Source organism: Diadema setosum, chromosome 4 (assembly GCF_964275005.1).
Source record: "Diadema setosum chromosome 4, eeDiaSeto1, whole genome shotgun sequence".
Lineage (NCBI taxonomy): Eukaryota > Metazoa > Echinodermata > Echinoidea > Diadematoida > Diadematidae > Diadema > Diadema setosum.
This window is the reverse complement of record NC_092688.1, coordinates 41,301,108-41,318,535: the sequence shown is the minus strand read 5'-3', so window position 1 is coordinate 41,318,535 and position 17,428 is coordinate 41,301,108. Positions and strand designations below refer to the sequence as shown.

The 17,428-nt window shown below is 38.4% G+C and overlaps 1 protein-coding gene across 1 annotated transcript; it reads left to right on the top strand.

The window, feature by feature from the left end:
• The first annotated feature begins 8,856 nt into the window (after positions 1-8,856).
• Positions 8,857-12,765, top strand: LOC140227259 (uncharacterized). The gene is made up of 4 exons (XM_072307681.1): positions 8,857-9,654; positions 10,427-10,575; positions 11,762-11,886; positions 12,673-12,765. The coding sequence occupies exons 1-4, from the start codon at positions 9,003-9,005 to the stop codon at positions 12,755-12,757; spliced, it is 1,011 nt and encodes a 336-aa protein (XP_072163782.1). The 5' UTR covers positions 8,857-9,002; the 3' UTR covers positions 12,758-12,765.
• Positions 12,766-17,428: the final 4,663 nt, after the last annotated feature.

Here is a 17,428-nt window from a genome sequence, read left to right as displayed (position 1 = left end):
GTATAAAATCATCAAGAACAGTAACTAAGGAACTATTCAAAAACAATTTTATATTTTGAAATGACACCAGGCGGTGTTAATCTAAATGAGCACCGGAAATTTAACACCAGCACGGTGTTTCATATTTAACACCGGACCTTTTTCAGTGTACATTATGATATCTTGAAAACTTTTTTTTTTAATCCACTAAACTTTCTTAACTGTGTTCGGATTTCAATGAAACATTTTCTTTTTCTGTCTGGTTGCTTGATTATACTCCGTCTATTACATTCAGCTATGCGGAATGGAGTGTATCAACTTTGAGGGTTTAGTTTATGGCGACGTGACTTGAATTGTTACATTGGAATAAAAAGCAACAACTTACTGACTCTTTCTCTTCTTCACAGCCACACAGTAGGATACCACCAGGACATTCACAATAGTGAGCACGGACACTGACACCGGAACTATGTAAATCGCTGTCGACTTGTTAGCACCTTCCTCTGCAGGAGAAGTCAAGCATCTTGTATTAAAATTATACTTTCAACAATATTCAACAAAGTACAGATAGTATAACATTAGCAAAGACTCCTTCAAAAAAAAAAAAAAATTAATGTTTTACGGTATCCTGTTAATAATTCAGTCAATTTAATGGCATCACAAATTTATACATTCAAGCTACTCTTGGAAAAAGAAATGAATGATACAAAATACCAATTTCATATCACGGCTTTCGATGAATAATACCAGTGATGTGACGTCATGGGTGCACAACCCAGCGTGTACTAGCAAACGTGTCCGTTGTAGCGCCAAGGAATCATGCATTGTCATCGTTCATTTCGCACACATCGTACACATATCACCTCTGTCATTGTCTTCACAACATTTCTTCCTCCAGAAATGAACATCCTTTTTCTGAATTGAATGAATGCTTTCAGATTCATAGAACTGCGGTAAAGGTACTATAGAACGCATTTGCAGAGTGATTATGTGCATAGATTTTAGACTGGTATATCTCAGTTCTCTAATGTAATTATTGAATTGTTCTTATTAGGGCAACGTATCGATCATAACATTGTTTGTTGTTTTTGTTTTGTTGTATTACCGTCACATGTGACGTCAGAATCCCACTGTCCATTATCACAGGTCACAGGAGTAGGGAAGTCTGACCCTGAAGTATACCCGTCGTCACATTCCACGATCACGTAATCTCCGTGTGCGATGGGGCCGCTGCCGTCTTCCGCGTAGTTCGAATTGGCAATGGTTGGGTAGGAACAGTGCTCTGAAATTACAATCAAGACACTTCTGCGTAGATTTGGTAGAGTTGTCTTTCGGGGGAAACAAGGGACTTTTCCAATTGGTCAGTAACAGTTATTCTTTTACTAGTAATTATGGCAGATGACTGCAAACTAATTCGATGATCACTGCTGTACAGTCGTCCAACCCATACATGTACAAGGCAGTACGATACTTATTATCGTTGATTGATTCTAGTTTATAAATACTGTAACATCATCACAGCTCATAATCATTTCGAATTTTTGTGGTGTATTAATTCATATCACCTAGAAAAGCTTAGCTGAGAAGGGATATATTTACGTTAGTAAGTTGTATCTTGATTACACTTGTATAGTCAACTCTCGCGCATGGAATACACACACACACACACACACACTAAATGCATATATTCATTTTTCAATGTATAAATTCTATATTTTTAACCATATATAATATATATATATATGTGTGTGTGTGTGTGTGTGTGTAGAGAATAAAAAGAAATACATGTTTATTTGTCTGAAGTTTATGCATATTTGTATTCATTTATAATTCAGTATATCTTGCGTACGGGAGCAAGTAACAAGAAATACCAATTGAATTTTGGACCCAATGGAAGAACAGAATCATTATGATAATGAATCTGACAATATTAGCAATCTATCCATCTTTGTTAATGTAATCTTTGATTATTTCTGTGTACTGTTTAATGTGAAATGGAAAAGAGATAAACAAACAAACTAACTGAGTGAAACTGACTTTGTGAATTGCCGATTACTTGCCAGAGCATTGACCAATGAACGGTTTCCATTCCCCATCATGGCACGTGACCTCTCGGGGTCCAATCAGAGTAAACCCATCGTCACAGAAAAGCGCCATTCTCCCTTGGCTCCTTACCGATGTGCCGTGTAAGAGTGACGCGTTACCATTTACAATTCCTGGAACAGTACAATGTGCTGAGAAAAATAGAAAAAAAAGAGGTTGTTAACAAAATCAGATCCTTAAAAATCTAAATGACTCGTCGCCATGGTTACCCGGTAAACTTCTGCTCTTCGGATGTCAGTGCATTGAAATCACAACTTGTCAGTGGCGGATCCAGAGGGGGCGCACCGGGCGAGCGCCCCCTCTTTATTTCTTCTTTTTTAAACAAAAGAAATAAAAAGAAAAAATGGGGGAGGGGAGCGTGCGTCTCACCCCCCCCCCCTTTAATTTTTTAAAGGCGCCTCCCCTAATGCGGAATTCCTGGATCCGCCGCTGCTTGTCGATTGTAATTTACTTTTCGTTCACAGAGCACATGTATCTTTTAAGATGTGAAAGTTAATTTATTACAGGCTATTCCGAAAGTTCGTTAATCCGAAAATGAAAGAAAGGTTCTTTACACCCGAGGTTCGTTAACCCGAAAATGAAATGAGGTTCATTAATCCAAAAATGAAAAGAGAAATGCGTACGAACGAACCTTAGGCCCTGTTTCGTTTTGGGATTAACGAACCTTCGTAATCACGATCGATTTTTTTTTTTTCATTTTCGTCTAAACGAACATTCGGAATCACGAACCTTCTTTCATTTTTGGATTAACGAACCTTCGGAATCACGAGCCCTCGGAATAATGAACTGTAACCGAGGGAAAGTACCATTATGTCCATACAACTTTGAAAAAAAAAAAATGATTGCAAAGATATGCGCATAAAAATATGCACATACTGTCTTTTCTATATATATTTCAGGTTCAGTTTCAGGTTCAGGTTCAATGACATTTCTTTCCAGCAAATAGGGCCTATGAGTATATAAGTACATGGAACATGCGATATAATGCGATACAATGTGAATAATGTTAACGGATTTTGATGATTTATTGAATTCACAGATAACTAGTTGTACCAACGTCTTGTGAGTTAGGCTATGTCGGCCAACGAGTATGGTTATGTAACGCTTTCGTCTCACCTCCCTGGTCTCGCTCCCCCCCCCCCCCCGCCCCCATCTGTTACTCCATTCCCTCTCTCCCTTCCAAATCCTTGTCTTCCCGACTCTTGCTTCTGTTATCTCTTCCTTCAAGTCTGTCCTTGCTTCTGAAGTGTGTCCGTCCAATAAGCCTGTGTCCTCAGCATGCCCTTAGCCAATCAGGTCAAGGACGAAGTACTTGGTGCAGCCTTGTGGCCAGTTATCTTTGCTCTCTTGAGACTTGGTCGCGTGCCGCCCAGGCCAGGTCCAGGGGAGTAGCAAAATATGTAGGGCCTACAGGGAGATGTAAACCCCTGGATGATATAAATATTGACTCCCGGACCTTGTAGAAAATCGGGTGAGTCTGCTGAGAGGAGTCTGGTTAGAGACGCGTCACAAGTTTAGATTAGATGCTACAGAGCGACTAATAAACTTGCTGTCATGCCCGAAAAATACTGTGTCCACTCTACTTCCCGTTCTCGAACCTGTCCGACTGAACTGCGTGCCGTGTGTGGTGCGAAGTGATGCTTTGCAATACATCTGTTATTATACTCTAAGTAAACTGAAAGCGAAGTTTCCTGAATTCCCAAAAGCGAACATTTCGTTATATATATTATGTATATATATATTTTTTTTCAATCACCTTCACATTCTGGGAGATCAGGTATCCACTCGCCCGCACCGCTGCACATCACTTCCTCGGATCCGACCAAGCTGTAGCCATCTTCGCAGGAGAATGAAGTCGTGTCGTACAGCACGTACGCATCCATCCGACGTGTCCGATGTACTAGTAGTTCGGCTCCATGTTCGGGAGAAGTCGGTATCTGGCAATGGTATTCTTTAGGTGGAATTTCAATGATCTGGAGATAACTGACTCATGCGTAGACCTATACTTGTTAATGTTTATATCCAATGATATGCGATTCCCTCTTTCTGACTTTCTTCAGTAGTGACTACTAAAAAATACACTATAGACGTGCAAAACTTCTGTAAGCATTTTTCAAATGACATTATTACGTTGAAATTTATGCCGAACGTCAAGTCTGTAAACGCTGACAATTTGGGCAATATTGTCTATACATTACATGACTTTGACTTACATTACAGGACTTTGAGTTTTCGGTACAATGTATTACACAACATGTAGGCTCAATTATTGACTCACCCCATGAAGAATAATTATGTTATCATGTGAAGCGATAAAACTGCTTTTTAAATTCGTTTCATTCTCCAAGTATAATTATGAATAACATAACAAATTGATGGAAGTTGATTATACATATATGCAATAATTAATATTGGTCTATGCCAAAAATGTTTTGGCGGTAATCACGTAAAGGTGATTCTTACCTTCACACGTAGGCCAGCTACTTGGAGACCAAGAACCGTCAGAGCACACGGCATCTGCAGGCCCGAAAAGGACCCCGCTACACCCGATGGATACCGACGAGTTCGCGGCGTAGCATGAGGCGACGGGGGAGAAAGTCGGTTCACCTCCTCCGTGTACATGTGGTGCCGCGCATGCTTGATGTCAAACATTAAAAGAACGCATTGATTGAGACTATACCTGTGTGATCCTCATTGGCGTAAATACTCAATCTTGAGTGATACACGCCATTAAAACCAAAACAACAACAACAATAATTGTGTGACATGCGTGCACCATAAAATGATAATAATAATGATAATAATTATATGAGGGCAGTCGTTTTTATCTTGTATTATCATGTGGGTTTAGTGAAATTGACTGATCTGTTCAAAAGTTATGAATCTCAACAGACTGCAGTTTTAATTTTCATGAGCCTATAACAAAATTTTTTTATGATACAGGTATCGTAAATAATGTCAACATAACATTAAAATAAAGGATTACTGAACGACTTCCGTTTGGGGTCCCACAGGGTTTTATGTTTATTAGGTCCGCTTCTGTTTCTTGTTTATATGATTTTTGTAGATCATCAGATTTTCTTCCTTTCATTCTCTTTACGGATGACTCAATTTTTTTTTTCGTATGATAATCCTCTTACCCTTGTAAATACAATAGATCTTGAATTACAAAAAGTCGGTCGCTCAATGGATAAAAGCTAACAAATTATTGTTTAATCTTAAAAAAACAAAATGCTTTTTAGCAACTCCATAGAGGCACTATACCTGATGATATTATTTTTGATGGTACTCCGCTGTAAAATGTTTCCCATGTTAAATTTCTGGGAATAACAGTTGATAATAAGCTTTCATGGAAACTTCATATTGATAGTATATGTAAGACTATTTCACGAAATGTTGGTATAATTAACAAGATTCAATTTTGCCTTCCTTTGTCGTAACTGCTTACATTATATTCATCCCTCATATTGCTTTATCTAAAGTGGGGAAATACATATCAAACGCTCTTTATAGATAAATTATTTCTGTTACAAAAGAAGTCACTTCGTATTATATGTCACACTGCATTTTTCTCTCATATTGATCCTTTATTTTTTGAAAACAAAATATTTAAGATCAAAGATTTGTATTTGTTTAATTTAGGACAATCTATGTATAATTATGATAAGATTAATCTTCCAAATATATTTGAAACAATGTTTTCAAGAAATCAATCCGTTCACGATTATCCAACAAGGCGATCCAATGAATTCCATTTGCCATTTTTTTAGGACTTTGCTGGCTCAGCACACCTTCATCTACGATGGGCCAAAGTATTGGAACTCACTTCCCAACGACATAGTATCAACACAAACTTTGAATTCTTTCAAGAACAAATTAAAATCATTGCTATTGAAATCTTATGATATACAACCGAATTAGGATCGTTTGTATTGTCTCAAACAAGTCATCTTTTTTACAAGCATTAAGCAATCATACAGAAATCATTTTTTTTTTTAGAGAGAAAAAAACAATATGTCCAATATAAGTCCTCTTCAGATGGTACTTTTACTGTTGTATAACAGTGTGGCTATTCTCTCTCGCTCTCTCTCTCTCTCTCCCTCTTTTGTATGTTCTCTCTTCTGCATTTATGCCGATATGTACCCAATCCTTCGCAGTATCAATCCAGGCGCGTCTTATCATTACACTTACATCATGAAATCCAGTCTGCTTGTGTCGACGATGGCACGTGTTGTAGTTTCATTTTAGTTTCATTTGACATTAAGTCAATATTTGTTCTCTTATGTATTTTCCGAGGGTCCCATACCCTACAAGCTTTGCTTTTTTAAATAGTGGGACCCTCCATTTCCACTCCAATCCTTGTTTTATGCATATGTATATACCATTGAAAATGAATTTATGTTGTTAATCGTGATCACATGTACGTTTTTTGAAATTGTTACAAATATGTTCTCTTAATGCATTGTATATAATTTTCCCTGTTTATTCAATGGAAATGAAAAATAAAGTTGAAGTTGAAGTTTTGAAGTTTGACTTTTCAGTGCAATTCAGTTCCATAGATCAGTTTTATTTCTGCATTCCATTGCCAATACATTATAACAAAATCTAAATTATAGTGTAGGCATAATTACTATAGTATATTATGTGAATTTATTTGCATAGTGGAATCGTAGGAAAAACAAATTAAGGCTATATAAAGTAATGTCATATCAGTGAAAGTATACAGTCCGCACTATAGCAGAGGAAACACTTCAAATAAAGTTTTGAGAAAATTATATTGGAAATGCAGGGAACCATCTTCATATAAAAGCAGACGAGCTTGACTATGATTAAGATGGACCCATCACAGGAAATATTACTTATTTGGTTATGGTTTGATATGATTTTATTATCATAAAGATCATAAAGTACATCATAAATCTTGCCCCTATACTCGGAATGAACAGCAGTGCACAAAATCAAAATTAATTGCGTCTGTCTGTGGTGTGTGTATGTGTCTGTGTGTGTGTGTACATTGTATGCGTGTTTGTATCATCTATTATACCTACAAAGGAAGTTTTGACGCCACTGTTGTAACGAGAGCTATACGTTATAATGACACGGTATACATCCTATATAATGCCGATGTTTTGTGGCATATGCATGACCACCACCAACAACAACAAATCCAACAACGAATCGGTTAAACTTACCGGTAGGTTCTTCACAGCTACCTTCAGTCCGTCCCATCACGCTGAGGCATGATGTTAGCAGTATGATTAGGATCCGTCCCGTCTTCCCCATGATATTATTTGGCTTGTCCTATAAAAGGGGTTCTATTTTACACTTATCAGAAATCTCGACGCATCAATGACCACCGAGATGATGCGAGCATGCATGGAGTAAGATGGGAGAAAGCCAACAATCTTCTACGGCCCAAGCCGAATTAATGAATAAACTGAATTTTAACAAATGCGACTTCAAATGCGTCAGTGATTTATTGCAGACATTGCCAACAGGGAGAAGGAACTTAAACTAGTAGTATATAGTGTCAACATTTCGCTGAGGGTACATACGATCGCACCTTATCTTTACTTTAATCAACGTCCGTGTTGAGAATTAGGATTAATGGCCGAACTGAACTGTTTATAAATCGTACACTGCTTTATGGGAAGCTTGTTTTGCTTGGGTATCGCGTGTCGGTCAGTTTCCATGATAGCGATTGCATAACACATAATGGATTACATGAATGATTACAAATCAAATTGAAGGAAAGCTCCACATTAGATTCCCGAAATTTCAGTTTTGTGTATGTGTTGTGGTCCTTTTATGTTTATTTATCCATTCATTAATTCATTCATTCATTTGTTTGTTTCCTTATTAAGGCCTACTTATTTGTTTATTTCTTTATTCATTTATTTCATCTATCTACTGCTATCAATCTATTTGTTTTGAGAGAGAGAGAGACAGCTTGTGGATTCTTACGATTCTGTGTCCATTTTTTTTAGCTCAAAAGATGAAGCAAAATTAACAATGTCAATAAGAATTAACAACACTTATTGATAGCGTATCACAGTGTACGACTTGTGTCGATATGCACTCTTTATTCATTTTCTTGTTTACATTGGTCTGTTGTTCACTGTGATTTCTTGTTATGAAATACGATAGTCTATATTGTTAAAGGGAACACTTTGTGAATAATATCCACACTAATAAACCTTTACCCTTCACGGTAAAAATCAATTTGCTGTGCTTAAACTTATAAAGTAGCATAGATAGGGCCTACTAAAACTTACACTCACCATTTATCATCCAAAGTCATTATCAGGGCTGTGTCAATGTCAATCCCAGGGTTTCCGGGTCCCCATTACGGGTATAGATGAAAAATGAATGAATGAATAGACAGATAGATAGATGTCATACATACATACATACATACATGTTGTGTTCTTGGGCCTTATATTTTAGTTTTCCGGTAAATGTCGTTTTCAACCTTGGATACGTAGATGCACAAACTAGTCTTAAAATCCACAGTCTCTGCTGGTGATGGTTAGGTCATGAGGTAAAAATATTTTTTATGTGAGCAATCATTGTATTTTAGGTCTTTTTGTTAGGTTATCCTACCTCTGTCAAGAGAGGGCGTACGTTATCAGCTGAGCAGCTCCACTTGTAATGTAAACACGAATCCCTATCGATGCATTTATGGCATGGTACATGCGAATGTACTATGATGTGATGTGAGCGTGCGTATTTGACCGAATGGTCTTCACAGAAGAGATCAGGCGGTATCGTGACTATAGTGTGTCGATCGAGTGATACCCAAACTCCAAAGGACAGTTTTGGGTGGCGAATCTATCGTTGAAAATCCAAAGAAGTACGTGTCCTCATCATAAGAGTCTCTTGAAGCTTCAACTGAATGCTGGTATACACAAAGTTAGATAATGGTGGTCGACGGGAACATGACGATTGACGATGCGAGGTTTAAGGAGCAGGTGATTCCCATCGAGACGCTCCCAAATCTCAGGCGGGTGGACATGGCGGGGAAGCTGTACAGGTCATCGAGGCAAGACTTGCTGAGTCGATCGGATAGTCGGAGGTTGTCCGAGTTGGGCATTCGCACCATCATCGACTTTCGCTCCAAAGCCGAGTACAAATTTGCTAGGGGAGAGAAGATTTTCGATCAGAATTCTGAAATACTCGAGGTCATCATTCCAAAAGGGCGAAAATTCATGCAGAATGTCAAGGACGTACCCGTAAAACCGGTAGAGCTGAACAAACCTCCACCGAAAGCCATTCAAAATGGAGCAGGCGGTCATGGCCATGAATCCGTAATTGAACAGCAGGAAGTTGCTGCGCCTGCGAGGCGACGATACCTCATCAACTTCTTCAAGCTCAATTATGTGGCAACGGTGTTCATGAGGATTCCGATCTACAAACGTTTGCTCTCAGTGCTCTATCTTATTGTCGATGTCCTTTTCCGCACACACTACCGCTACTTTGTCTCCTTCTTTGCCAAGGAATGTCTGAATCCAGCTGGCTTGCTTGCAAATTACATTGACATGCTGGAGCTGAGTGGTCCACAGATTTGTTTAGGTCTGTTCATTTATTTGTTCGAATCGGGTCTAGGGCAATTACCCCGGACCCTTCCCCTGACCCTAATCCTAATCCTGCTCCTGAACCTAATCCCAACCCTAACCCAAACTCCTAACCCTAAATCTAACCCTAACCCTAATCTTTACTCTAACCTTACCACTAACCAGTATTTAGGGGAGGGGGGAGGGGGGTAATTGCCCTCTGGGGATAGGCCTAATTGCCTGGATACGGTTTGAAACAATAGTGCTGGATATTGTGCACACAAGTGTGCAACATTCTATCTATGGTAGCCCCCTACTGAATGATGATGCGCAACTGAATTTTTGTCCAAAGTAAACATATCAGGAAAATTTGAAAATGTATATTGATTACCAGGTACTGCATCCATAATACATAACCTTTAGAGATTCTGTTAAGTGTACAAATTGTAGGACGGTAGTAGGAGGTTCATCTACCGAATACAACCTTTCATACGATTGTAGGGGGTTCATCTTACCAGGTAGGCTACTGTTTGGACCCCAGCTTCAAGAGATTTAGAATGATAGTGTTACTGTTAGCTTTATAGGAAAGAAAGAAAGGGAATCAAATTCATGTAATGATCACTCTTTTCTCCCTCCTCTCGTCTCGTTCTTTGTCCCCTTCTTGTTTCCCCATCTCCTGTGTGTTCATTACCTTCCACTTCATCTTCTTCATCTTCTTTCTTTTTCTACTTTTTCTTCATCTTCTTCTTCAATCAATTCTTCATCTCATCTTCTTCATCTTCTTCATCCAGCCCTTAGGATCCTGTCTGACCCAGGAAACCTGCCTGCTCTGGTGAGCTGTGCTCATGGCAAAGATAGGACCGGTATCTTGGTTGCCATGGTGCTGTCTCTGATGGGCAAGTCAGAGGAGTACATCTCCTCCGAGTATGCCCTGTCTGAGGTGAGTCAGATGGCATCTTTCCTCCTCCTCCTCCTCCTCCTCTTCCATTAAAGTAGAGCTTCAGTCCTAGAGATAAAGCACTCTGCGAGCATGAGTGTAATCACTTTTGTGTGCAGGTTGCCTTTGTGGTATTCCTGAAAAAGCATTAAGTTATATGTGTACTGCTTTACAGGTCGGTGCAAGATGGCTTATTTTTTTGTTCCATAAAGACCATACACAATATGTAGAAACAAACCTACCTTCAATAAAATGGACTGATATTTGAGGTACAATAAGCCAAGCTTCCCTAAACATAGACTGATGAAGGGTTTCATGGGATGGGGAGTTGGTAGGATCTGCTGGTAGGTTGTTCCAGTCCTTGACAGATCTGGGGAAGAAAGATGAGGCATGAACTTTTTTTGAGATTTCCTCTTTCTATTATGTCTTTCTTTTTTTCTGTGTGTGTGTGTGTGTGTTACATGTGTGTGTGTTAGTAGTTCATCTCAAACCATGGTATCGCCAACATCGTATTGTAAAGTATAGATTAAAGTGTGTTAGGCTTTTTATGATTATATTTCTTTTAACCCATTGAGGACGAGTCCCGAGTATACTCAGGCAGCTGTCTATGGGAAATGTGTGTTGTAGCATAATCAGTCCGTCCTCAACGGGTTTATGTTCAAGTGCCTTTTCATCAAATATGATCAATGTCGTTCAATGTATATATCTTGCTCTGTTTAGTCAAATTTAAAGTGCAACTGCAGTACACTCCACTCCATTGAGACGATTCTAGCCAGCCTGCCAATTGACTGCATACACATGCCACTTCAATCTCATTTTTAACTGCCTGCACGGTACCCTAACATACGGACAGGGGGAATCGAGCAGGTGTCTCACTCAAGGAAAGCTAGTGCCCTGGCAGGGCTAATTGAACCCTGCCCCTTCCAAAGTAAAGTACCATGTATACCCTAGGCCACAGCACCTCTACATTGTTGGAGATGATCCCCTGCTGCAGTGCTACATGTATGTTATGTTTTGATCCAGTCATTGCTGCCGTGATTAAAAATGATACAGTCTGGAAAGACTTCTTGAAATTGGAGTGAGACAGGCCTTCAGAACTACTTGGAAGTTAAAAGGTGTTCAGATTAGGAGGTAGATAGGCTTTGTTATGTGCTAGGGTTATTACCCTTTTTATGGTTGCATTCTATAGGTCGGCCTCAACCCAATTCGAAGCAGAGTCTACAAGGAGATTGTCGAGAGGACCAGCATGGATGAATCCTTCACCCATGCCAAGAGAGAAACCATGGAAGGCATGCTGCGGTACATCCAAGAAAGGTCAGTTCAAAAACCCAATGCATTATGGAAAAAAAAAAAAATTGAAACCTTTTTTTACTAACAGGTTAAGAGTTTGTAAGTTGCAAACTTCGCATTTCTTAGCATAAAACTTCTTATTTTTCTACCGAAACATGACCCACTTTGCTCTTCTCTCTGTGACTTTCTTAACAAGTACCATGACGGGTCATCATGTATATTTAATTACCAGTATGTCAAGTGTTGTTGTATAAACAGAGAGGTACCACGATGTCACGCATTGACAATTTTTCAAGTTGGCTTGAATCAAGAGATTGAAGTATGAAAAAGTGAAAGTTCCATGAAAATCAGACAAAAAAACAACAAAAAAATTTACAATGTATCTTATCCTTTGTCACAAACACATACTGTAAAGCAAGAAATATTTGTGGCATGAATTTCCACCAATTGGCATTCGCTGCATATAGTGTAGACAAGAACTTTTGCATTCATTATAATTTTGCGAATCTTTGCTGTGCAGGTTAGCAAGGAATAATTATGAGAGAAAAGTAAACAAGTTTATATTTGTTTCTCTTTCTATCTTTTTCATTCCAATAAAACTTTCATTTTTTGTTTGATTTTACTCTTTTAGAGTGAACATAAATGAATATCTTTTGATATTCTTGAACATGGATGAATATCTGTTTAAGTGAACCGTACAAATGTGGTGGATGCATCCACTTTAAAGCTTAAATGAATTTTTTACAACTCCACAATGTGTAATGCTCTCATTCAATCTCTTCCTCTAATTATAATCCACCTGTTCTGCAGTTATGGCAGTGTTCCAGACTACCTCGAGTCGATCGGCTTTTCGAGGGCTGAGCAGGCACGGCTACTGAAGTCGTTTGAGGAGTGAAAGGAAAATCCGACAGGTGTGGTACTCTTGTTTGGGGGTTGATTTTTTTTTTCATGGAAGCAAGCGTGTGTCAGGCAATCATGTCACTTCAGACATTAATTTGTCAAAGATTAATTCATCCTCGATGCAGAGCACAATCAGGTTGCGTAATCGGTCGTAGGCAGAGGGCGAGTGTGCTGATTGATCTGGCGTTGCTTCTCTGACGGCAAAATGTGTATAAACCGAGGCATGGATGCTCATGAATGCTCTCAGACTGTTGTGTACTTTTTAATCAGCAGTAATTTGTCAATCAGTTGCAATGAAAACATCTCGACGGAAGAATTTTATGAATTTGAATAAGCAGTAGAAAGCATGTACATAACTTCCGCCATGAATTTTTTATTGTATTTTTTTTTTTTTTAATTCCTGTTGAGGTACAAATGTACATATGGAACTACAGTGTATAGTGTTCATTCATATTCTATACTTTATGTAGATGTTGTGATTATCCTATTTTGATGAAAAATGTAGCTTGATATTTGATTGTACATGGTGGCTGGTCCATAACTAAACCATTTCACGCTGGTGAGGCAAATCCTTCAGGGATTAATGCTGTTTGTGTGTCATGCTTTCTCACATCTTGCAATATTTGCATTTACTGCTTTAAAAAGGACATTTCAAAGAAAAGAGTTGTATGTACAATGACTAAGTGAGAGAAAGAGCAGAATGAGTGCCATGCAGTAGGTTGCTTCTCGTGCATAGATCTTGGCCGCTTGGAAAAACAACTGTCATGACAGAGCAGCAATACTTGACAAAATGATTAGCCTTTTTCAAGAGTTTTTATGTCAGTTTGCCACATTCTCACATTCATATGGCGCATACAGGCTCTCTATACAGCATGCAAGGAGCTAGAGAGATTTTTTGGCCATCATATCAAAGTCTCAATTCAAATGTCAGGGCTACCGATGTGATAATTTTATTTTGTAACTGTGAAGTCCGAGGTTCAGAATGAGTAACATTAATAGTTAGTCATCAAGGTTTTTTTTAATGAATTTGCAGTATTCTCCACACGCAAATGCTGTTTAGTCCTAGTTTCTAGTATATATTACATGCCAATACAGAAATGTTTATTTCACAGCAAACACTATATCACATGCGGAAGTTGTGTATTAAAGTTATAATTACATTACTAGCAAATATTCTGTTTTGATGCATCTTGAAGATGTGTAATGTTGATCCATTCTTTCATAGAGTGCAAAGAGAGTGCATATGAAAGACAGCTCAGTAATCATGTCTACCAAAAATAAAAGTGATATGTACTGTATATTTAGAGGTTATTTATCTGCAGAGCTATGCATCATATTGAATGATTTATGATCATATTGTATAGAACTTGCCAGATGTAGAAGATTTATAGTGTGTTTTCATAGTAAATAAGCTATCTGCGTAGGGATTGTGCTTACTTACATATTGAGCAACTGTTTTGAAGCATTTTTTACTCAATCAAATTGTGTTTCATTGAGCTGGTAGTCAGTTCAGTATTTTCAGCATATTCACATGTTATAATGAAGGGAATGTAGAATTTGTAGTACTTATTTTTGGAATGAAAGCGTAAGAAGAGCTTGTAATGCACCACAGCAAATACAAGATTGTATAGTAGCGGGGTTCACAGGAGAAATTGATGGAAAGGAAGGTTGGAGTATTCCGTCCCAATGCAATACATTACAATGAAGAGCTTTTAGTTTATGTCTGAAGAGTCAATCATGGAATGTGTAATGAAATAGAGAAATGATATCCAGTGGTATCATGGGTACTAATTGAGTATATCATTATATGCAACTCACTATATTTGAATACTTTATCAAAAGCTTTGTTCATAGGCTGAATTTGTGATGAAGGGTTTAGCTCTGTCTGCCTCATATGAGCATTGATGATGTGTACATATCTGAACTCTAAGTTTGATCTGTGATTTTGAATGTCTTTGATGGTCTGGTATATTTAGGGATGTTGATATGATGACGGTTTTAAGACCCTGTGGCGTGGGGATACCATAGAGTAGGAGGGCTGGTCAGGCTCCGATATTTTGAGAATCACTGTACTGAATTGTCTACAGCGTCCTGATCTCTGTGGAAGTACACACATGGGCGTAGAATCTCAACTAGAGTCGATCATTAGCGATGAGCATATACAATGTACGTGCTTCAGTGCACATAATTTTAATTTATATTCACAAACAGGTGCTATTTGTGGTTTTGAAATGCACCGTGGTGGGCAGCGAGTGAATCGGACCAACCATGAAACCCCACCCTCTGGGTCATTCAAGTAATTCGTCTGTGACTTTTTCAGAGATGACATGATGTTATTGTGTGGTGCTTGGGACCACTCGGGGATCTTGGCTCTAATTGCTCCCTTCCTGCAAGAATGATACTCTGTCAAGCCAGTGGTTTCAGGTGCCACATGAAATCACCTCTATTGCAGCAAATTCATATATCAAGTCAAGTGTATAGCGATCAGGTCTGTGAGGACAGGAAGTGAGAAGAATATCCCTCTTTCACTCTTTGCAGGAATATATTTCTCTTTTTTTTTCCCAAAAAAAATACATGATATATATTCATGTGAATGGTCAAACCTTGTCAATCTTCACTAGTGTGAGTAATTTGTGTGTAATGGGGGTAGGTCACAGTAAAATAAGCAAATTGAATTCATGCCAGTGCGATGTACACTACCATCCCATGCCAGTTGTTAGCAATAAACTTGTTTTATATTGAAATTTGATCATCAATTGGCTACCAGCATGGCTTAGTTTTATTACGTCATGGCAGCGATGATGTCCAACAGTTACAAAGAAGTAGCCTTCAACTGCCTGCTTGTGTTGCATTTACCACTGCCTCACCAAGTAGGGAGCTATCATAATAGTGTCAGTGTCGTTCATTATCCCACTCAATTTGGGGCCCACTTTCAAAAGATTGTGCAATTATTGCTAGTCACAGTATTAGTGGTTACTATGGCAACAACCGATATCTCAAATGGGGCTAATAAATAGTCAGGATGCCCCATGTTGACAGTGAATATTTCAACTCACAGTTAGCAGATGTAAAATTCCAAATGTAAAGCAATGAAAGAGATGTGATCCTCTGAAAGTCCTATGCATCATATTGAATGGACCAATCAGAATAGCCCCCCTTCATCATGTGACAGTTCAGTAATGATCCTTATGCAGTACCCCACATGTAACTTGATGTGCACATCCAATATGTTGAGAATATGATTTGTTTTTGAGCTACATTAATATTAAAGACAATTCATTACCTTCTATCTTGCCAAAATTTCTTTCAACTACAAATTGTATGGGGAGATAGATATGAGTATCAATGTTTGATATCAGCATTAACATTAATTTTTATGCTATAAGTCATTTGAAGCGTTTATGGTGTAAAAGGATTGTAGCTATCTTTATCCTTCAGAAATGCTTATCGTTGCATTCAAACCCTACACAGCTCTCTGTTTAAATCCCATTTGATGTTTTTGCTTAACCTGTTGAAGATGAGTCACAAGAATACTCGGGCAGATGTCTGTTGGAAACGCACGTTATAGCAAAATCAAGCTGTCCTCAATGGGTTAAAGAAACATTTTATGATTGTAGCATTACAACATTTATGTGAACTAATTTTAGATGCAGTTATGAAGCACTAGAAGATCAGTTTTCAAGACCTCCCATGTTCTTTACTTGTTGGGGCTGCTATCTTTGATGCAAGTTTTGTCCAAGATGTTACACAAACAGGGCCCAGAGCAGAATGTAAGCCAATGGGTTACTGACGGTTGGGCAGCTTTTATGTTAAAAAGAAATGACTGCCATGAGATTCTGCGGGTATGGAAGGCAGTGGTCCCTGTAGGGTGGATTTCCATTAGACACAGGAGGCGTCAAATTACATACAAGTTGTTACCCTGTCACCTGCCTAATTAATCGATTACGTGCATATTTTCCTTGAAACGATATGCCAATGAAACATCTCATCAGGTTCACCATGATTAAAGATCAGATTGATTGATGTTTCTCTTCCAGCTTTGTTGTAAATTGTAAGATTTGTCTGCAGGTAATTTCATCAAATTTAGAAACAAGTTATTATGGTGGTGTTTTTTATACATTATTAGCCTTTATAGGGCTTGTTCCTATGAGAGTGTAATATCTAGACCTACCTGAGGAAATTTATAGGCCTATTTATGGCTTCTTGTGCTATGGTGATATGGAAGATTGCTAGGAAAATGAAATTATATTGCAGTGGCGGATCCAGAGGGGGGTGCGCTGGGCGTGCACCCCCTCTTTATTTCTTTGTTAAAACAAAGGAAATAAAAAGAAAAAATAGGGGCGCTTGCACCCCCCCTCCTTTTAATTTTGTAACTTAGGCACCTCCCTTTTATGGAATTCCTGGATCCTCCCCTGTATTGTGCTACACAATGTTTTTACTCTTATGTCATGCACTTTGAAGCCATTTTGATTGGTAATTTGAGAGATATTTTTGGACATGGGTCCAATGAGCTGTAGCTCGTTAAACCAGAAACTGCCCTTGATATTAATCTGTGTGTATCCTCAGCAACAGGATTTCTTGCTGTTTGAAGCAACTATGAGTTCCATTCACATGACCCTCGACTTAAAGGTACTGTTTACCATTGTGATCAGTGGTTTTAAAAGTG